Source organism: Camponotus floridanus, unplaced genomic scaffold (genome assembly GCF_003227725.1).
Source record: "Camponotus floridanus strain SB8 unplaced genomic scaffold, Cflo_v7.5 scaffold51, whole genome shotgun sequence".
Classification (NCBI taxonomy): Eukaryota; Metazoa; Arthropoda; class Insecta; order Hymenoptera; family Formicidae; genus Camponotus; species Camponotus floridanus.
The window spans coordinates 14,681-37,152 of record NW_020229670.1 but is presented as its reverse complement, the minus strand read 5'-3'; the positions used below and the strand labels follow the sequence as shown (position 1 = coordinate 37,152).

Below are 22,472 nucleotides of genomic sequence, written 5' to 3'. Positions count from 1 at the left end.
ATTTTTTCGAAAGCTTATTAAAATATTTAGTTTTTAACTAAACGATATTTATGTGATATTTTTTAATTGATATTATATTCATCAACATAAGAAGAACCGTCCAATTATATCTAATTATAATTCACTGCTACTATTGTAAGTTTTTACAATACAATTTATAAATGTACAATACAATACAATTTATAAATAATGGATTTAAAATATGTATAGTAATATGAAATAAATGATATTAGAAGACGAACAGGATTTTTAAATTCAAAAATAATATAGGAGTCGCAAAATTTAATTTCATTTAATTATCATATTTCTTTTTGCAAGTGCTACTTCTATTTTATATTTAATTTCTTTATTATTATTGGAAATAAATAATTATTTATAGTAATATAATTATTTGTATATAACATTTAATAGCTAAATTGCAATGTAATAACTATTTTCATAATTATTTCTTTATTACTTATACTACTTTATATTAGTTAATATTTTTATCATTTTGATATATGTTAATATATGATCATATTAATATATTATGAGTAATTGTATAATTTATATTATATTATATTAATTATATTATGAGTAATTGTATAATTTATATTTATATACATTTTAAAATATAAATGTACATATAAAATAAGCACATTTATACAAAGCAATACTAAATTGCAGACACTACTTGTCTTAACAAAATAAAAATATTTAATTGTTCAAGATATTAATGTATAATTCGTAGAACTTTTGTGAATTTTTTATATTAATTTTTCGATTAATAAATGCTAATTTTCCTCAATATTTTAGTTAAAGAAAATTGGATAAAGATTCTGTCATTAACAAAATAAAATATTTTATGGAATATCTTACATATCTAACTCTTTAAGAAAAATAATATGCTACGTAAAGGTTTTGTTTTTTTTAGATTAGCGTATCATCGGTTATAGTAAGACTGAGACATATGCGTTTTAATCAACGTTGACTGTTTCAAACAATTGCGTTATCATCGACACAAAAGTTATAAATTATATGGATGATAAAATAAAATTGAAAATTGCCCATCGAAATCCATCAACAGAAATAGAAAAAATAGTGATTACAAACTGTATTAACATTTATAATGAGATGCTGTTCTTTGATATAACTTGCAAATATCAAATTTGTATTTTAGATTATTTATATATCGAATAAGATATAATATTTAACTTCGTGATTAAATGAATAATGATTATGAATACATAGTAATAATGATTATGAATACATAGTCCTTATGTATAAGAATTTTTTTATAAAATTTTCACATTTCGAATATATATTTCATGGAATATTTATATTTTATATATATGATTAAAATAAATAAAATTTAGTATTAAATTTTTACATTTATTTCTATTAATATTTATTGCATGAAATCTATCTATCTATGCAATAAATACCGTCATTAGAGTGATATTTTATCCAGTTCACATAATCCGTGTTCTTCACATATATGCCAGGGTTTCCAGGTTCGGCACATCCGATACCCCAGGAGACTATTCCTGTTAGAATCATGGAGAAGATAATCTTACATGAATGAATTAAATCTTGTGACATAATTTATGACATGATCTCACAAGATAAATCTTTTTCATTAATATTCAATATTAAAAATATGATAACAAAATGTACGTATGTTGAAGGAAAATTTTGCGTTTCAGTATTATACATAATTATAAGACTGCATGTATAATTATAAGGAAAAATCATTTATACTTAGAAATGACAAAGGAAGTTAAAAATATTTTTTTCTGAGAAGTCACATCATTAGAAAATAATCTTGATAATTGCATATATAATGTTTTTTAACAATCTTAAAAATAATATTTGTAATCATTCTTTATTTTTGTTGAGATGGAAAATGTCTTACATAAAAAATTATATGACACTCTTACCAATTACTTCATATTTTCCATCCGTTTTTTCATATAAAAGAGGCCCACCGCTATCACCCTAAAATTTCAATATTATTAATATCATTAAAATGCGAGATATACATATGTATTTATCGAAGAAACAATGTAACTTGACTTTTTGTATTAATTTTTAAACTCATATGATATAATTTGAAACAACATTTGTAGGAAAATAATTTCTTTAAAGATATATGTAAAAAAATTCTATACAATGGATATAATATTATTTTGATCCCAGAATATCCAGAATCAACGAATTAAATTGAGCATGATGTGAGACAATACCTGACATGCATCAGTATTGTCATTATAAGCACATATCATCGATTTCGTAAGATGCTCTGCAAATGAAGTATTTCTACATGAGGCCCAGGACATCACTTTTAAGGTAGCTTGACGCAGAAATCTGGATGTATTTCCTTCCCTTTGAACACGTCCCCATCCAGTAACTTTAACATGGTATCCCGTGTAATCGGATTCTATCATTGAAAATTTACTTTTACTACTCTTTTCTATATTCGTCAGAAATTTTGAAATATGTGGAAAAAAGAATTATAAATATTTTTATAAATTTCTCAAATTCAAATGTTCGTTCAAATATTAAGTATTGTAAGAATTATTGTAATATTGTAGAAAGAGACTGACCTTTATGCGGAAGACATGCAGGTTTCACATTTTCATTGATTTCAACTGGATCTTGTAGCCGAATCAGAGCAATATCATTTGTATCATGGAGATCATCACTTTCAAAGTCTTCGTGTAAGATTATTTTATCAATTTGAACTATATATCCTTCGTTTGAATTTTCAATGTCGTGTATTCCTAAGCCGATTGTGAGATCGGCAGATTGAACCCTATACAACTCACAGGAAAATACGAGGGAGAATCAGAATACATTTTACAGCCTTGTAAAATTATTATTTATAAATAAATTATTATTTATAATAATAATTTTACAAGATCGCGTTATATTTACGATAATATAATTATACCAGAATAAAAAATAGTATATTTAATAAAATTGATTAAAATCTTTTGTTTTAACAATATTATTATAAACGTTTCATATTGAGAAAGCTAATGTATTTAAAATTATAAATGTTTTAGAATTTTATTTTATATGTTTTCTTTAGATCTATCTAATATATTTCTTTCTAATTTATCATTATTTTTATCATAAAGTAATTATATATATTAATATTACATATATAAGAGCATATACTGCATATAAATTTTCCAAGAAACTATATGATGATAATGTTTTTTTCAGAGAGAGAGAGAGAGAGAGAAAGAGAGAAAGATAAATACCATTTAACACAATGTCCGGCAGTTAATACATATCGATCATTAATCAATGTGCCTCCACAATGAAGAATTTTTTTGTTGTATATTACTACAACCCAAGGAAATATATGCGGGATTGTTATATTTCCACCGACAATGCGATTTGATATTCCTCCCGATACTCCACATTCTATTACAAAGAGATTAAATGCAGAGATTAAATGTTGCAAAGACAATAAATCGGTTAAAATTTTACATGTATATGAAACATGTGATAAATGTATATAATATTATGCAATATATATATTGTATACTTTTTTGTGCATATTTTTAGAAATTTTTCAGATAAATTTAATTGTGGACTTTATTGTCAACTTTTTTATTTTGCAATTTTGTAACATATATGTATGTAACATATATGGTTTTGTTGGTATTATTATCGATATAAAGTCTAATTAACGTAAAATTAATTGAATTGAAATCTTTATTAAGTAAAATAACAAAGTGCTCCAGAATGATAGTAATTTAAAGTTAGCGTCTATTCACTTTTCGTGCAAACGAGAGCTTCGTTGAACATATATGCGTGTATTACTTGCATAATGATTACCACAATTTGGATCTACTCGTAGACGTAGCTGATGTCTTGACGCGCGTGACGCCTGAAAATGAGCACAATGTAATTATTCAGTAAATCGTGAATTATCAACCGTGTTTCGTTCAAATTTGTCCTCATGATAATTTCACTTAATTACTCTCTCAACGAACGTCTAGGATTAGAAGGACTCCAATCAAGACCATCAAAATTAAATGGGACTTCATGCTGCGCGACTCTTGCGACATTTCATCTGCTAAAACCGATGCAACTACTGAATGCGATAGCGGAGAACACTTTATTTCTATATTAATCTACGAATAACAACGGTAACCAATTTCGGTGTCGAACTATCGGTAAGCGTATCGTCTCGTCGACGTTTTATATCGTAAGAAACATGTACTCGTAAATCGTTATTCTTATTAACGTTTGACATCGAATGACAAATTCTAACGAATGTTTGTACAATACGAAATACATTGCAAGCTATACAATTCAAATTAATCTTAAAAGGGAGATATTGGACATAAATATGATAAAAATATATTCTATAAGATAAATTCTATAAGATAAATGTTCTTTTTCTCTTTCTCATAACAATAAAAATTTTTTTTATACATAAAAATTTTAACAATAAAAATTTTTTATATACATAAAAATTTCTTTACAACAAAATTTCTGCGATGATGGAAGAAAATATTATTTCGTATTTATAAAACAATTTGTAATGAAATAATATTTTTGATATAATTCAATATGAACTTTATCTAGACTTTTATATTAAATGTCTTATGTTTCAGGAAATTCTTTGCAGATTTTGCAGATTGCTCGATTTTCTCTTGAAAGCGTTATAAATTATTCTCAGAAAAAGCTGGAAAGAAGGTTGAGTGTTAAGATAGTATATGGGAGATAAATTCTTAAGTACTTTCTATATATTATATGCTTGTAGCCAAAGTCAGTGCATGAAGAAAAAAGCGGAAGATTTGAAAAGAATCAAAAAAGAAGAAAAATCCGAGAAAATAATTGTCTTTTATGTAATATTTAAATTCAGAATATGTGAAAAATTCAATGCAATGAATGTGTATAAGTTAAGAATGATTTCATTAATAACACAAGCTGTGTGCGAAATTCTAGGTTTTGTGAATTATAAAAAACAGAGTATATGAATCTGATAGATTTTTTGACGCGAAAAACGAATCTATTCGCAGAATTTCTCTAGCACGTTAGATTTTTGAATAATTGTTAGAAATATTTCAAAAAATTAGGTTTCCTCATAATAAATTTATAAAATTTGCTGAAATAGTCATTTTTGAACTATTTAACTACAAATTACTCAAAAATTTGACATGCTGGGGAAATTGTGCGGTCAGATTCGTTTTCAGCGTCAAAAAATCTATTACATTCACCTATTCTGTCCCTTATAATTAGCTCTCGCAGGTTTGTGTAATTGCCAAATAATTTTACGATACAACATAAATAAAATTATAATTATAACAGTATTATTGCCTATATAATTTTTAATATTTCTTAAGCTTAAGTGAACATTTATCGGTGAGTTACCATTTTTTTGCTTCCCTCGTCGTAAATACGAACGAATCTTGACACGGTTCTGCAGATACCATATCATAGACGTTATCGATTAGGTCATATATAGCAGAAATATATACCGGAAATTTTACGAGAACATTTTATGAGTTATGTACAATAGAAAAGCGGTCAACGAAGACGTCTAGGTTTATGTTGTATGTTAACTGATAAACGGTCGACGCGTATTGTGAGAAATTTGTAAATATTTGCGGACTAGGTGTTGAGAAATTCACTAAAATAATCATAATAATTTTATCTTATGTATTTAAAAATGAAATTTACTTATTTATTTCTTTATCCCACCTCTTATCGAAAAACGTTGTAAATGATTATAAAATTATAGGTATATGATATTACAAAGATTATTACAAGATATGTAAAAAATGATCATTAATTATGTATTAATGCCAACAATACTTCGAATCATGTTTTGTTATTTGCAATATCCATGGAACCATTTGCGCGATATCCGTAAAGTAATCTGGATAATTAACGTTGGCGCATAATACTCCATTTGAAGTAATTCCTGCAAAACAAACTTTATTAATTCCATATTATATATATAGTTATTGAATTATTATTTATGTTATAACTCACCTATTAAAATATATTTATGATTATCTTTTAATATTTGAAGAGGACCACCACTATCACCCTGAATTATATTTATAATTATAATTTATTATAATTTTCTAATATAATATTATACTTATTTTATTCATATAACTTTAATTAATTAACTAATATGATTAATTTTATTGCAAACATTAAGTAAAATTAATAAATATTATATATTAAGTATTCTGTATAAATTAAAAATTAAAATATATTATCCATATACACATATGTGTATGTATATGTATATGTATACTTTTTCTAAAAAAATAAATGTACAAAAAATAAAATTTACTTATATAATCAAAAAAAGAGGGAGAGGGAGAAATAGAAAGAGGGAATAAAGAAGAGAGGGAGAGAGAGAGAGAGTATTTTGAAAATTTTTAGGGAGAAGGGGATATTATATAATTGTAATATTGCTTATTATAATTTAATAATTAAAAGTAAAAATCAAGAAAATTATTAAACTCTAGGGCGCATAAAAGATTATATACTTAAAAATTAAAGAAATAATATCTATATCTTTAGAAATATTATACATGAGAAATGTATGTATAATAGAGATAGAAATGTATGTATGATAACTTTTTAGATGATTTAATGTTAATACAAAATAGAAATTAAATTATGGCTAATTATGATAATGCTACAATTGATTAAATACCCCGCAAGTACCGCGTGGTGATGTTTTAAATCCTGCGCAGATTAAACTCGAGATGTCGGTAGGACATTCCGATCGCTTAAACAATGTTAAATCCACTACACGTAAACCACATTCTTTATTAAATAAAGAGTCAGTTTCTGAGAATCCCCAGCCAAGTGCAGATACGGATTGTTCTTTAAATTGAGAGACAACATTAAGTCCTGTTTAAAGAAAAAAGTTAGGAGCAATTATTAATTTTTTTATAGAATTGTAAATTTTATTTAGTGCTAATTAGATATATGTATGTATATTAATATATATCATATATATGATGAGATTATAATAATTACCAGGTTTTGGTAAACAAATTGGTCTAACGAATTTGCTAAAGGCAATTCGCATAATTAATTTAACCAGCATAATATCAGCAAAATTTGTTTGGCTATTATAATTTGGATGTGGAAAAATATTCTCAACAGAAAAAATTGTACTCTTCGCATCCCATTTGCATGAATTATGAGCACCGACAGATACCTTCAGATCATCTTTATTGAAACTATGAAATATTCAATATAAATATATATATATATATTATAGATTTGGACAATTTTTGCAAATATAATTTATCTGTGTAAAATTACATATTATTTAATTTAAATACATATTATGATAAGAAACAATGATATTTTTTATGTATATTAATTATTATATAACATATATATATATACCCATAAATAATACAGTGAGCTGCTGTTACCACATAACGATCATTTATAACTGATCCTCCACAAATTACTTGTGATCTATTAACACTTATAATACTAGCCATCCAAGGATATTCATTTTCATAAACTTCTCGTCCTCCAATTATTCTGGATGATGGTAAAAATACATTTTTCTTCCCGCATTCTAGGATAATGATCACATAAATAATATGTTTATAACAGTTTAATTGCATTTACGTATTGTTATAGTAATTTAACTTTTTTTTTTATCTTTTTTTACGTATATATAAATCATTAAAATATTCTAAATAATTTATCACGTTTTAATTTTTTAGGAGGAATAAACTTTTATAAGGAATAAAGTATTTTTATAAAAAATAAAAGTAATTTATAATAAATTCAATATTCAATTTCACTTAATATTAGGAATGTTTTATCATTATGTTCTTTTATCATATGCGAAAAACTCTGAAATTATTCAAAATAGACTTTACCACAATATTCATAATCGAGATCTTCATAAGACGTATCCGTATGCCGATTCATTCGTTTAAACCACAGTAATGTGTTTGCATATTCAAATATTAAACACAACAAACTAATTAGTGTAAAATACTGCATGTGTAATGCTAAAGGAAGGCTTGTTATATTTACACTAAGACGAAAGTTTTCTTACTGACTTAACATGCGCAATATTTAAATATGCGTGCTGTAAATATTTTAATGCCTATAATATTCTAATGTGCATGAGTAAACTGCGGACGTGGTTTAACCCGCTAATAGTTCTTAGATAAGATAATATTTAAGGTTTACAACTGTTTCCTGTAAAATATCATGAATTATTCAGATGTGCGTTCAGAAATGCATTAACATCAGAATATTATATGTTAACAATTTGAGTATGTGTCTTTAAATTATTCTTAAGTGGAGATGTTTAAACAAATATGATGCAATTTTATATTTCGTAATAGAGCAAAAATATTTTGATAATATTACAATATCATACACAACACGTTAATATATATATTATTTTTTATTATGCATATTTTGTACATATAAATTGTGCGTATAAATAATAATAAAAAGTGTAATACATATATACTTATACCAAGTTTGATGTACTTTGATATGAAAAATAATTTTAGAGTTGTTTTCTCTAAAATGTAAGTTATTATATTTATGTAAAAATATTTGTATAATATTATTAAGAAAATTTGCATGTGATTATTTAGTACAATAACATGCATCCTTAGTGTGTTGCAATATCCAGTCGAGACGCGGACCAATTTTCGTAAAGACAGTTGATCTAGTAACATTATCGCATTTATTCACGCTTGGAATAATACCTGTAACACATATAATACATACATTTTATCGACATATATTTCCTCAAGTTTCTCAAGAATTAATATTTGACATATATACATATATGTATGTACCAATCATAAAATACATATAATCATAAAAATACATATAATCGCGCGTCCGATTGGGATTTATAAATTGAGAGATTCACGTTTGAATAAAACGTATTTTTAAATATATATATTATCATTTAATTGTACCTTTTTTACATATAAAGATTTAAAGTAACTTTATATTTTTTATTAAATCATTTTCGTATAAGGCAAACGGTTATACTTACCAATAAGATCGTAAACTCCAGCGTATGATCGATATTGCACAGAAGACCCAACATCATTCTACAAGTATATAACATTATTTTTTATAATATATAATTAAATTTGTAAATTATTTATATTATATTAATAAATTAATAAATTTTTTTACGCAAGACAAATGATTGTAAATTAAAAGAAATATCATTTTACTGCCATATTATTTGCGTTTATTCAAACATACAATTTAAGTAGATTTATAATAAAATATATTTAATTTACCTCGCATACCAAAGAACTTGTACCAACAATGCCGATACATCCATAATCATCATTAAAATTCATCGGATTCATTCCTGACTTTATGCACTCATTATATCCTAGAATAGGAAGTCCTAATTTTCGTGGTCTACATGTCCAAGTATCAATATTATCTTCGGACTTGCTCGTAGTCCAACCTACTAAAGTTCCAACTTGACCAAGATAAGTTGAACCTATACAGAGAAAAAAATTTGGATATGTAATCCAATGACTTTTATTATAAATATTTGTGAATATCTAAAAAAAATAAAACATATATCTTATGTAAAATATATATTACATATTTTTTAGATATTCACATATTTTTATAATGCAAATTATAATGCAATTATGAGATTAAATAAACCTGGATTAGGTAGACATATTGGCGATATTCTTTTTTCAAATTTAGTTGGTCGACTTAAACGAATTAAAGCTAAATCGTGAGTATGTGAATCCGGATTGAATTCTGGATGCAAAACTATGGATTCGATGCTAATATTTACTGATGAAATGTCCAACGTGCATCTGTCATATTCTCCCAAAGATATTTTTATTTCAGGTGCTGTTGCTCTATTGGAAAAGATATTAATTACATATGACTCGTTCCCAATTCTTCTTCAACTTTCTCCAAAAGTCTATTTGATTAGTATTGTTTTATATATACATACATACATTTATATATACATATTATAAATTAATATATATTATTAATATATATAATTAATATATAAATATATAATTTATATATATATATATATATATATATATATATATATATAAATCTCTCTCTCTCTCTCTCTCTCTCTCTCTATATATATATATATATATATATATATATATATATATATATATACAAACCCAATAATTTGGCTAGCTGCTGTCATGACATAACGATCATTTATCAATATTCCACTAGTTAACTTAGACTTTATGTGAATATTTGCAAGCCATGGAAATTCATGTGATTCTGTATATTCACCACCCAAAAATCGCGTTGCTTTACGATTTGGTCGGCCACATACTACAAGTATAAAATATCGAAAGAAATATTTTATCAAATATGTATAATAACTTAAATTAAATATATACGAAAAGAATATTATAAATAATTATATGCGAAACTGTGAACACAAAATGTATTTTCAATCAGAAATGCAATAATATTATTTGATTTATACCGTAAAATATATAGGAAGCTTTTAAGAAAATGCTTCTACAATTTCAAAAATATTTAATTTTAAATATTATAAATAAATTTTTTGCTTTGTGGCTTAAATTGATAGTTCTTTAATTGTAAAATAATTATCAGAGTTACTCACAGCAGGCACCACAAGTTCGGAATCTTCCAAAAAGTAAATCCAAAACACTGCGTTCATGTCTGGATACAATTTGATCATTATCCTAGTTAACAAATGCATTTGCGAGTTCTCATATGTTTGCATTACAATGTTTATTTGATTATAGCATATGTTTGCATTACAAGGTTTATTTGATTATAGCAATATGTTTTCGCCGGAAGGACAAAAAATATAAAAGAAAAAAAAATTGAAAAAACATTGTAATCATTATTCACATAGAATGAAAATATGTAGAATATGTATTAAAATAATAACTATTTGTTGCAATACCAAATATATACAATTTATGAGAGTGTATAGAAAAATTTTGTAAAAATAAATTACTATAACAGAATTTAATATAACAAGATTAATATGGAGACACTTACGGAACGGAGAGAAGAAATAGTGCTTTTGTTGCAAAAGGTTCTACCAAAATTCACTACAAAAATACAAACAAGAAATTTGACATAATCCTGTAGCTTCATGACTTTTCTGTCGGTAGTCGAAGCGATACTGGTCTTCGTTCAAGTAACTGGTTTGCGTCGTATAGCGGGACTATCATCGCCCGCATCTCAGGAAATAAATCCTCGAGAATATAAAGTGAACATCCCACATATTCCTTATGTTTGCATTCAAATTCGCACTTTGCGGGTTTTATCCTCGTATCTGTGTATATTTATTTCGCTTCTTTTATATTTCGCTTCTTTTATATTTTATTTTGGCTTAAAGCTGATCAGTAACCGGTCCGCTGATCCCGTTACATGCGATATTGCGGTATTGCGGTATCGCGACCAGCATGTCAATTAATATCAACAAGATTTATTTATAACTCCGATATTTGAAGAAGCTTAGAAATAAATTTTGATCATGTAATACAAATCTTTGCACTTATTAATTTTTATACATATGTGACGTTTAACTAAGCTAAATTATTCTATAAAAATTTGTTAAAATTTATTAAAATTAATAAGATAGTAGCTTAAAAGTCGAAATATAAAATAAAAAGTTACGAATTACGAATGTAATAAATATTACATTTTGTAAAAAAATATACGTAAATGCATTTAGAGATAATTTTTTATTCAAATTTTTATTACATTTTTATATAAAATATTTTAATAATAAACATTTTTCATAAAAGATATGACACTGGCTAGCTTAAACCTACAATCTCAATCTCACTATTTAATTTCCTTGGTAGTAAAATTGAATATTTTAGCCTTTGGCCATATTTGAGCAATAATAAAATAATTATGTAGTATAATATTATTTCCACAAACATTTTTTTCTGGTAACATAATTAATATTACAATGATTTCTCTATAATATTATTTCTATTCATATATTGATCGTTTATGTCACTTAATAGATAGATAGAAGCGATAGGAAATAATAACAATAAATCAAAATGCGAAAATAATATTATACTATTATAATGTAATAATCAGAATATTTTATGTCTATCAGTTTCGAGTCTAACATAATGTTCATATTGTCAAATATATAAATTATGCATAAAAAATATCGTCAGCGAGATATTATTTTCATCCTGAGAATAGATTCAAAGAACATTCGGTAATATGCAAAAATCCTTTTGTTCGCTTTTCATCATATCTACCATTAAGGAGTGCCGAGTAATCATATTCAATTGTGCTCACAGAAACAGCCGTCCTTTGAATTCTTCAAAATCCAATCCATATAGCGTGTGACTCTTGTGTATACACCTGGATAACCAGGTCGTGCGCATCCATTACCCCATGACACGACACCAATAAGTTCATATTTCTTGTCTTCGCGTTCCGCTACAAGGGGTCCACCGCTGTCTCCCTATAAAAGAATTATATCGCACACTTATATTCTATATATCTGCTTTAATATTTAATATTCTTAAATCGTAATTAGCTGCATTCTTATCGTATATTTATATGTTTTGACAATATTTTGTTTTGCTTTTCGTTTTATTAATCATATATTTCATTTTATTAATCATATATATTTCAGAGATAGTTACTTGGCACGAATCCTTTTTTCCTTCCAGGTAACCCGCGCATAGCATATTATCCGAGATCATTCGGGGACTATAGCTGGTATTTCGACAAGCCTGAAGACTCATAACCGGAACTTCGACTTCCTGGAGAAAACAGGACGGTTTGCCATCTTCTTTTAATGTGCCCCAACCAGACGCAATTGCATTTACACCTATGTATTCATTATCTGGAAGATAATTTTACATTACATATTATAATAAATAATTAAACAACTATAAAACATTCTGCATTCTATAAAAATGCAATTAATAAAAGATTCTTTTTAACATCTTGGCTAACTAATATTGTCCAATTTAATATATAATTGCACACATAGATATAATTAAAACTCTCATCAAAAAATTTATAATTATTTTTTTATTAAAAGTATAAAATAAAAGTTATATGAAAATCATTTAAAGAAAGAGAGAATTTTTGGATATGAATCTATTATGTAATCTATTATTGGTGTGAATACGTTTGCAGTAAATATGTTTATAAATGTACCATGTCACTGCACATTAACAAATTCAAAAAATATTATCGCGAGCGTTCAAAATGCAAATTTAAGACCTCGATTTCAAACAGAAATCTTCATTATTACGCAATTATATGTGTATATGTATGCTTCGATGATACATATACACATTACAATCGAGAGAGGTACCCGTATATATTCTCTAATTTATAGCCGACTATCGCGTAATCGTGGCATAATAAACATGACGGCTCGTCGTAGAGCGCGCATTATTGTTCAATATTACGCTCGATTATGAAAAATCGTGTTTGTTAAAATTAATTGTAGATACGCTAATTTAATATCGATCAAGCATGAAATTATCAGTGTATATCGAAGGTAGATATATCGATAATGCATTTGGCATATAAGATTGTGACTATACTATAATAGGCACATGCTTCAGCAAAAATTATATGTCATAATAAAGTTAGAAAGAAAAATCATGGAAATTATTAAAAATATATTGAATTAAGATTTAATAACTTTTATGAGCAGATAGTTATTTAATTCCTTCAATGCAATGAAATTTAATAATATTTTTATCATATATCTCGTTATTTTATCGTATGTGTGCACGTATATGCATGTGTGTGTGTGTGTGTGTGTGTGTGTGTGTGTGTGTGTGTGTATATAGACATATTTATATAAGAAATATTAATAAATAATATTTACCCAATACTGATGGCAGACATATTGGTCGTATCGTGTCACTCAATGGCACTCTCTCATTGAGACGAAGTAGTGCGATATCATTGTCAAAATTCAAAAAACTAAAATCACCGGTCATGACACGTACCACATATCTGGTTTCTGTTGGCTTTTCGAGACATCTATCATGTTCTCCGAAAGTAACCTTGATCATGAACCACATAAATCTGAAAATAAGACTAGAAAAACTGATCACATTCGCCTGGCAAATAAGATTGTGATGGAAAAATTTGTTCAAAATAGAAGAACATTTAACAGGAAAATCTTAAAACTTATATTACTTATACAGAGTGTATCTGAAATGATGCACTAAACTTTAGAAGCATATTCTAGAGGTCAAAATAAGACTTTTTTTATGAACATAGGTCCGCAAATGAACTTCCCTCCAAGCTAAAATTTAAAAATTGATGTGTGTGAAATTGATCAAACACCCGCAATGCAAATTTATTTATTTCTCAAGAGAGGGGTAACGTCAAAATCAAGATCAAATAATAATTTTTCTGAAATACAGCCAATTTTCAATTTTTTCCCCAAACTTTAAAGGCCTTTAGTAAAATGTATTTTTTGCAATTTTTATCAGCAATATAAAATTCAGATTAAATTTTTTATAAATTTTTCAAGGAATATATTATATTATTAACATGTATATATTAATAAAAGTTATATTAGTAAGAAATATATTTAATAATACATAAATATTCAATAAATTATATATTAAGCAAAAATTTCAGATCTCTCTACACTTTAAATTTTGTCTTTTTTATTTTACTATGTATTGAATGTATAAACTAGTTGTTAAAGAGATGTTTGTACTTATATGATGATTTATATTATTAAAGTTTAAATAGGCAAAGTAAATTGATATGTGGTTAAGCAAAATATTAAGCAAATTGTAAGCAAATCGTTAAGAATTGAATAATTTAGCTTCAGGATAGAGAAGCTAACGGCACTAAACTTTTCCTTATAGCGTGACACTAATTGAGGATGCAAATATGAAGTTCAACTTGTTTACGCATTTTGTAGTGAATCCAATGATAGCAATTTTATACATTTATACTAATTATAAAAATAATGTTAAATTTTCAATATTTTCCTTTATGTATGTGCAAAAAGATAAAAAATAAACATATCTCCTATTGTATTATTATATTCAAGTAATAGAATATGTTAAATTTTTTTGTAATTATATTATATTATTAATAAAAATCGATGTTAAAAATTCTTATTAAAAATATTTAAGAAATAATAAAGCATTAATATAAGGTTTTTATGACAAAAATTATACAGTAGTTGTAATTAAAATTAACCAGATCCTAATATTAATTTTACTTCCATTAAATATACGTAAAATTTATAAATCATACCTACCCCTTCACACAATGTGCGGCTGACAGGACGTAACGATCATTTATTAATGTTCCGCCGCAATAAAACTTGTTTAGATACGATAATCTAACTACCCATGGAAATTCATTCATATTCGTTGTTGTACCACCAACTATACGACTTTCTTCGTTTCGTAGTCCACAACCTAAATGATATATTCTCTCTATAATATGTTTTCTTAATGTTGTATTGGCGAACAAAATAAATTGAGGAACAAATTAAAGTTACTCACTACAGTAGCAAGGAGCAGGTGAATCATTAGAGTTAGTAGGTGGCTTATTACCAAAAAGTCCAAAGAAATTTTTTATTTTATTATTGAATGCCCCAGCCTAAAATCGAAGTGATTATAAATATTGACTGATCAATGTGCGTTACTAATAAAATCATTTTGAGAATACAATCTATAATTTTACTTATATCATATATATTTTAAATATAAAGATATATAAATTTCTATTTATAGATGGATTTATAAATAATAATAAATAACATTGTCAAGAATAATAAGAAATAATAATATTCATTATAATTATTTTTAACTTTAGGAAAGAATTATACATATTCATAATTGTGCACACATATTTTTTTTATTTCAGCAAAAAATGTTTATTTTGTCAAAGCTATTTAAAAATTATATATTTGCAATTTGTTGGCAATATCTCGAGTATAATCGTGATAGATAAAACTTTAAGTCGAGATTAAGATTTTAAATCAAAATTAAAATCTTTTTTTCATCATTATTTCTTTAAAGAATTTTAATTTTTAAACATGCAGATTTTTGTTTTCAAAGTTTCCCCTTACTTTGAAAATGGAACAGCAGTGACTGCATATTATGAAAAGAAATTTATAAAGAATGTACACGAGAAAAATTTGTTTACCTGGCATTTTTCCATCGTCAAAAGTAGAATGAATAATAAACCTAAATAACGTAGAAGTTTCATGTTCTGCGACCTGATTGAACCCCTCATGAATTGATAATTGCACTGATAATGTGACACTTTTAATTCACTTTAATTCACTTTAAAGATTAAGATCTTAAAGGAGATATTTTTGGGAGAAAGTTGCCACTTGGGCACTGTCAAGAACGAGTCATGGACATGTCCCTGACTGAGAGCGACTATCGTCGACGTCCTACGCCGAGTGCGGAGGACTGAGGTCGAAGAGGTAATTGCTATTCCGGAAGGCAAGACGGGCACAGCCGGTCGGCCGGTACCTGACCAGTTCACGTTCATGTTCAGGGTCGAATCACGGATGACTGTTATTGACCGTCATCATGGCCACGATGGCATCGTCAATTATCATATTCGGAGTTATTTCAAAGATGTGATTTATGTTTTGATAAATTTTGATATTAATAAACGTTTGATATTAATGTCTTTTTCATTTGATAAAATATAATATTTTTAATAAAGAGAAATTTATATATATTAATTGTTATATTAATTGTTTCTTTATTTTTTTTTGAAATTTGTAAAGCATGGATATTAAAATGATTACGTTAATAGGTTGATTAATTATTTCTTTCTTCTAGTACAAAAATTAATTCTTTAGATAATTATTTGTTAAGTAAAGATATATTACAATATTGCTAAATATGAGGTATCTTTTAAAACAATGATTTTATATAGATTTAATTAATATATACTATTACATATATTATTTCAACATGCCAGTAAGAATAGAAATAAAAAATAGAAATAAAATTCTTAATAGAAATAAAAAAGATTGCAGAAGAACAGGTTGTATATGAATATTCATTTATATATTTTATTGTATGCTCATATGCATTTTGTGCGTCAACCAGGAATAATTCGTATTAATGATATCTTTTGTCGAGTTTTGGGAAAAGAAAATAGTTTTATTATATAGCGTAGATTAAACCCTGATATTCCACTTTCGACTAAAATTTATAACGAAATTTATTTGTTTGCTATCGTACCCGATGTTGTACTATCTCTTAGAACTAGTTTCGGTTGAAGATCAGGTTCTGCAACTACGTCATCGTTATAATTGGCCATCGATTTTATATTTCTGCAAAAGGACATAAAAATTTTAAAATAATATTTGTAGAATTTAGAATTTTCTTTATTTATTATTAATATCGTAAAACTACTGATTAATAATAATTAAGAAATGAATGTTTTAATAAATAATACATGTAAAACATAAATATTTTAATATTATACTTTATACTATTTCAATTCCTTATAAAATTTAACTCATTGAAAACTGATTGAGCGTAAATGATAAGTTTTAATGAATCACACATGCACACACATCTAATTGTAAAATATATTGATAAAGATATTGAAATTATATTTTATAAGATTTGACTTGTATGTAAATATAAAACAAATTATTATTGCAAATTATTATTGCGGTTCATTTAAATGTACGTAATGTTCTTTGAACTATCAAAATATTACTCTAAACTTATATATATATGTGTGTGTGTGTGTGTGTGTGTGTGTGTGTGTGTGTGTGTGTGTGTGTGTGTGTGTGTGTGTGTGTGTGTGTACATATTTCGAATATATTTCAAGTTTATATTATTATTGTACTATATGTTATATAATATATAAATTATATATATTATAATAATATGTAAAATTACGACCAACGCTAAATTATGTACAAAATTGCATGTGCGAAGGTGTTTTTACATTTGCATACGTTAATTTTAGCTCGGTTTGACAGTGAACCGTTATCAGTTGCTGATTATTCCGGAAACGTTCGACCGCTATTCATACGATTGGAAATGCGTGATAGAAACGTGTGGAGCGAGCTAAGTATGGTTGTGCTATAAATCGTACAAAGATTATCAAAAATATTCCATACTCCATTATTCCATAAAAATATAATATATTTTTCGTACTATTTATTAATATACAAGTGAGAATATAAACAAGTGCTAATTAATAACAATAATAATGGCCTACATGCAAGGAACTTTATATTAAATACTCCATTGAGTAGTTTTGAACTCAGTTTCTACGCAATTGTTATCAACATCGATACCGTATCTACGGAAGATCATTCGGAAGCCAGTATTGCATGCAAATATTTCCACCGGCTTCATTTGGTTAACAAATGATCATTTTAATAGTCGGTCCATCTCTGTAGCAATCGACATTGCATCCATTGAGTGAGGTTCCAGTAGTAGCTATTATTAGGTGTGAGATCTGATTATCTCAGTAATTAAGAGCAATTGCCCGGAAAGCAAAAAACTCGGATTCGATTCCCGAGTCAATTATTTGTGCCTTAAAGATAAAAATTTATCTTGAAAAGAATCTTGTTCTTTCAATGAAAACTTTGTTGTAGTTCTATTTAACTGACAATGAGATGTAATATCATTTATCTCATAAAATTGATTCATTTAATCTTTGTAATGATTTTCGTTTATTTAGTAATAATAACTTTAAACTTGCAGTTTCAAATTGTAGTATTATTAGTATCGAGAATTTCTGCACATAATTTTTGCAGTGATATATCTTTCTGTCCATATATATATTTATTAATTGTCTTGCATTTTATTGATATATCTTGTATAATTCTTATGTTTTAGTATTAAATGTCGATTTTTTGATATTCTCTCTCATAAGATATTTTTATATTCTTTGTAGTATCAGCTGATTGATTAGTAGATATTGATCAGATGTAAATCATGTATATAAAATGTACTTATTGCAGCACGTTTGACTATGATCACTATATGTGTTTTGAAATTTTATATACTTGAAATGCTTTGAAAATTTATATATTTAAGGTGCAAAAGTAGATCTTCAATTGCATATACAGCCTTCCTTCATGTTTGTATGTATCCAATTGAGATATCGTGATACTCTCGTATAAACTCCGGGATAACCAGGTCTACCACAGCCTACACCCCAAGACACTATACCTATTATATATGTATAATACACATAAGTTGTAGGCGAACAAAAATATTGCAACAGTAACGTGATTTCTACAATTTTGTTATATTTAATCACATAAATATAAAGTTATTTAGAGAAAGAATATTTTTTACGCAACGTTTATTTATTTAAACCTCACAATCAATAATTATAAATTAATAATTATATGTTTATAAAATTAAAAATATAACAATTAAAAAATATAATATAATTATTATAATGAATACAAATATATTTCACCTGCTATTTCAAGTTTATCTGCTTCCTGAACAAGAAGGGGACCACCACTATCACCTTGACAAGAGTCCTGATTACCTCGGCCCGCGCAAATCATATTCTCAGTAATTCGATTTGCTCGATATTTCATTTTTCGACATTGCGTTAGACTGTATATAGGTACTTGTACCTCATGCACTTTTCCAGGCAACATTCCTCCCTCCGATGTTCTACCCCATCCCACTACTGTTCCTTCTTTTCCAGCAGGATCATTTCCTGTATATTATAGATAATATATATTAAGAATAAATACAAGAATATTTAATGTGTTAAAGAAGATCACTATTTTATATCCATATTACCTGATTGAGGCAAACAAATCGGTCGAATTTTCTTTGAAAATTTTACGGATTTGCGTAATTTTAATAAAGCCACGTCATGATTATAGGAATTCATATCGAAATTCTTATGACGTATTACAACACTCACTGCTCTCATAATAGGAACTCCATCAGTGTTTACGTATTGATCATAATCGCCAAGTATTACGCGAATCTTTGAACGCTTCAATCTAATATGTTAAAAATATGTTAATATATTATTAAATTAATTCATGATACAATATGTTCAAGGAGATCGATATATTAATAAAAAACCATTTGTTGCACGATTAAGATTATATTATATTAAAAATGGTATTTTTAAAAATAATGTTATTTTTAGTAATTTTTTAATGTTTTTAATTCTTATTACAATATATTACAATATTTTGTTTTATTGTTAATTATTAGCAATTTTTTTATTACATATATATATATATATATATATATATATATATTGAAATACAAAATATATACCTGCGTACGCAATGAGCAGCGGTAATTACATAATCGTTGTTAAGCAGACTAGCACCGCAATGGAAACGACCATCATATACTAGCCTTGCAACCCAGGGATATTTATTCGGTAGCGTAGGACGCCCACCAACAATTCGATTTTCTTGATTAAATAAACCGCATTCTAAAAATGATACCAGATAGATATTTTATTATTTTATTAATTTTAAATATTTTACAAAAAATTTTAACGTGACTTTATTTATACGTATAAAGAAGAGTAAAATATTAAATTTATAAAGAATTATCATTTCTCTGGTAAAAATAAATTAAAAGAGCATTGCATTGTATGCTTATTGCATAAGTTTTTCTATAAGATTATAATGTAATTGTAAAAGATAAACTGACATTTTTATATTTTTATTAACAATTAATGATATTATTATTATCATATTAGAAAAAATTAATTTAATTTATAGAAAAATTCTTACCGCATGTGCAGTTTCTTAATTTTTCGTCATCCGTTTCAATATCAGTGGCAATGTCGATACCAAATAATTCATCAAATAAAAACCTTCCGTTACGAGTTTGCGAATTATTCAAAGAATTTTCCTGAAAGCAATATGCAAATGATCGGCGCTAGTCAAGCGCGCTCACTTTCCACCGCAAAAACGACATAAAAGATGAGAGAAAGTAACCATGATCAGAATTATAGGTCAAGGTCTAAGCTGTCAAATTGTCTTCGGTATTGACTAACTAAATATCTCGTAAGCATTGCGTGCACGTAACATTTATATGTATTCTTTAATTCGCTGATGCATAATTTATCCCAATTGCTAGAATAAACGAGAATGAAGAAATCCCATTTTATATTTCATTAAACCTACTGCATAATATGGCGTTTTGTAAACAATTAATTGCTAAATGAAAGCAAGTTATAAGCACATATTTATGGAATTTGAAATTTATAATAAATTTATAAATATTAACACACTTTTCTTTTTCTTGTCTTTTTTTCTGTATACACAAATGTTATAAAATATATACAAATAAGTACATAAATATAAATAAATTTTATAAAAAATGTATATATATATATATATATATATATATATATATATATAACTTGTTTTATTTTAAAGAAAAAATTAAATTAGAGACAAGATATCAATGTGATATATTTTCTATGTGTATATGTATACAAATAAGTTTTACTAATTAGATTAATTTAGATTAATTACATAAAACTTTTTTACTGAAAAGATAAACTGAAAGGTATAATGAAAGGTTTTCGTAAACTGACAAAAAAGTCAATAATATATGTATGATTATGATAACTATTTATAACAACTCCAATTTCATAAGACCATTCCACAAACACAAAACATACATAAAATTTATTTTTTACATAATCTCTTGCTGTCTTGAAATTTTTTATCTCCGTCGAATTAGTACTCACAGTAGAGATCACTGATGCTATTACACTATTTCGATGAAGTCGATGACTTTTGATTGACAGTACGTAGAAAGTGATTAAGATCGGGATCTTGTAACGAAACACGTGCAAAAACATTTTCCATTTGTCATTCACAAATGTCATTCAAAATTATAAATATGCTCTTCTTTTTATCAATATAGCACTATACACCATGCATTTCTCAGGATTCCACAAGAAACATGCATTATATTGCACACGTACGAACATTCGGTGACAATTTCGCTCTCCAGCACCGTCCTTTTCGTTTCTGTGAATTTTGTGGAGAAGCTATGAGATACTCGAGTCCGTCGAAGATGACCGTCGTTCTTGCGCGCTTTCACCTTAGTTCCACAAAGAAGTTGAACTGATCGACCGAGAGCTAGCCGGTCTTTATGGTTGCGAAGAAAGTTCTTCTTTCACTATCACTCCGCTACCATCGCCCCGGTCCCATTCAGTACACACAGTACAAATGTTGTAAATTTTCTCAATTTGTCAAAGAATCAGAAGAAATAACGGCGTATTTTTTTATTTTTGCATAAAAATGCGAAGCAAAACTCCTCCAATAATCTTATATTCCAAAAATGTTCACTATGTACAATATTTTCGTATGTTGTTTCTTATATAATTGAACAATTTTCTTCATTTCTTATTTTTTTTCGAATAATTCATTATTAAAATAATGTTAAAGAGAGAAAGGAGAGAGAGAGAGAGAGAAAGAGAAAGAGAGGGAGAGAGAAAGA

At 26.5% G+C, this 22,472-nt stretch overlaps 4 protein-coding genes across 7 annotated transcripts; all 4 read right to left on the bottom strand.

Moving 5' to 3' along the window:
- Nucleotides 1-1,401: 1,401 nt before the first annotated feature.
- LOC105252002 (transmembrane protease serine 9) lies at nt 1,402-8,069 on the bottom strand. Its single transcript, XM_025412475.1, has 13 exons — nt 7,881-8,069; nt 7,390-7,570; nt 7,012-7,217; nt 6,683-6,882; nt 6,001-6,058; nt 5,808-5,929; nt 3,990-4,130; nt 3,832-3,883; nt 3,249-3,414; nt 2,586-2,794; nt 2,226-2,419; nt 1,920-1,977; nt 1,402-1,526 (listed from the first exon to the last, which is right to left on the bottom strand). Exons 1-13 carry the CDS (start codon nt 8,005-8,007, stop codon nt 1,402-1,404), a joined length of 1,839 nt encoding a protein of 612 aa, XP_025268260.1. The 5' UTR covers nt 8,008-8,069.
- A 388-nt stretch (nt 8,070-8,457) lies between these two features.
- On the bottom strand, nt 8,458-11,215 carry LOC105251990 (vitamin K-dependent protein C-like). The gene is made up of 7 exons (XM_025412473.1): nt 11,035-11,215; nt 10,628-10,709; nt 10,167-10,329; nt 9,673-9,878; nt 9,288-9,499; nt 9,032-9,089; nt 8,458-8,732 (listed from the first exon to the last, which is right to left on the bottom strand). Exons 1-7 carry the CDS (start codon nt 11,131-11,133, stop codon nt 8,611-8,613), a joined length of 942 nt encoding a protein of 313 aa, XP_025268258.1. The 5' UTR covers nt 11,134-11,215; the 3' UTR covers nt 8,458-8,610.
- An 871-nt stretch (nt 11,216-12,086) lies between these two features.
- Nucleotides 12,087-16,451, bottom strand: LOC105251989 (trypsin-1). Of its 2 annotated transcripts, none has more exons than XM_011259144.3 (6): nt 16,168-16,451; nt 15,522-15,618; nt 15,272-15,434; nt 13,868-14,082; nt 12,660-12,862; nt 12,087-12,475 (listed from the first exon to the last, which is right to left on the bottom strand). In XM_011259144.3, exons 1-6 carry the CDS (start codon nt 16,255-16,257, stop codon nt 12,293-12,295), a joined length of 951 nt encoding a protein of 316 aa, XP_011257446.1. In that variant the 5' UTR covers nt 16,258-16,451; the 3' UTR covers nt 12,087-12,292. The 2 variants fall into 2 exon arrangements, with proteins under 2 accessions (XP_011257446.1, XP_011257447.1); XM_011259145.3 differs by having other exon boundaries at nt 12,088-12,475; nt 13,868-14,070; nt 16,168-16,450.
- A 642-nt stretch (nt 16,452-17,093) lies between these two features.
- LOC105252001 (trypsin-1) lies at nt 17,094-22,060 on the bottom strand. 3 transcript variants are annotated; one of them, XM_025412472.1, is made up of 6 exons: nt 21,715-22,060; nt 20,747-20,867; nt 20,277-20,439; nt 19,782-19,990; nt 19,444-19,695; nt 17,094-17,320 (listed from the first exon to the last, which is right to left on the bottom strand). In XM_025412472.1, exons 1-6 carry the CDS (start codon nt 21,853-21,855, stop codon nt 17,313-17,315), a joined length of 894 nt encoding a protein of 297 aa, XP_025268257.1. In that variant the 5' UTR covers nt 21,856-22,060; the 3' UTR covers nt 17,094-17,312. The 3 variants fall into 3 exon arrangements, with proteins under 3 accessions (XP_025268257.1, XP_025268255.1, XP_025268256.1); XM_025412470.1 differs by lacking the exon at nt 17,094-17,320 and adding an exon at nt 18,852-19,187; XM_025412471.1 differs by lacking the exon at nt 17,094-17,320 and adding an exon at nt 18,852-19,166.
- Between the last annotated feature and the right edge of the window lie 412 nt (nt 22,061-22,472).

What these genes read in the sequence shown, in the direction of transcription:
- LOC105252002 (XM_025412475.1), bottom strand. Translation starts at nt 8,007, where the DNA reads ATGCAGTATTTTACACTAATTAGTTTGTTGTGTTTAATATTTGAATAT. An exon ending in GCCGGACATTGTGTTAAATG is followed by an intron (nt 2,795 to 3,248) that starts GTATTTATCTTT and finishes TGAGTTGTATAG; the next exon opens with GGTTCAATCTGCCGATCTCA. An exon ending in TGGAAAATATGAAGTAATTG is followed by an intron (nt 1,527 to 1,919) that starts GTAAGAGTGTCA and finishes TGATTCTAACAG; the next exon opens with GAATAGTCTCCTGGGGTATC.
- LOC105251990 (XM_025412473.1), bottom strand. Translation starts at nt 11,133, where the DNA reads ATGAAGCTACAGGATTATGTCAAATTTCTTGTTTGTATTTTTGTAGTG. An exon ending in AATATGTCTACCTAATCCAG is followed by an intron (nt 9,500 to 9,672) that starts GTTTATTTAATC and finishes TTCTCTGTATAG; the next exon opens with GTTCAACTTATCTTGGTCAA. An exon ending in TGGAGTTTACGATCTTATTG is followed by an intron (nt 8,733 to 9,031) that starts GTAAGTATAACC and finishes TATGTGTTACAG; the next exon opens with GTATTATTCCAAGCGTGAAT.
- LOC105251989 (XM_011259144.3), bottom strand. Translation starts at nt 16,257, where the DNA reads ATGAGGGGTTCAATCAGGTCGCAGAACATGAAACTTCTACGTTATTTA. An exon ending in TGACGATGGAAAAATGCCAG is followed by an intron (nt 15,619 to 16,167) that starts GTAAACAAATTT and finishes CTTCGATTTTAG; the next exon opens with GCTGGGGCATTCAATAATAA. An exon ending in ATGTCTGCCATCAGTATTGG is followed by an intron (nt 12,863 to 13,867) that starts GTAAATATTATT and finishes ATTATCTTCCAG; the next exon opens with ATAATGAATACATAGGTGTA.
- LOC105252001 (XM_025412470.1), bottom strand. Translation starts at nt 21,855, where the DNA reads ATGACATTTGTGAATGACAAATGGAAAATGTTTTTGCACGTGTTTCGT. An exon ending in TAGCATCAGTGATCTCTACT is followed by an intron (nt 20,868 to 21,714) that starts GTGAGTACTAAT and finishes TATTGCTTTCAG; the next exon opens with GAAAATTCTTTGAATAATTC. An exon ending in GATTTGTTTGCCTCAATCAG is followed by an intron (nt 19,696 to 19,781) that starts GTAATATGGATA and finishes TATAATATACAG; the next exon opens with GAAATGATCCTGCTGGAAAA.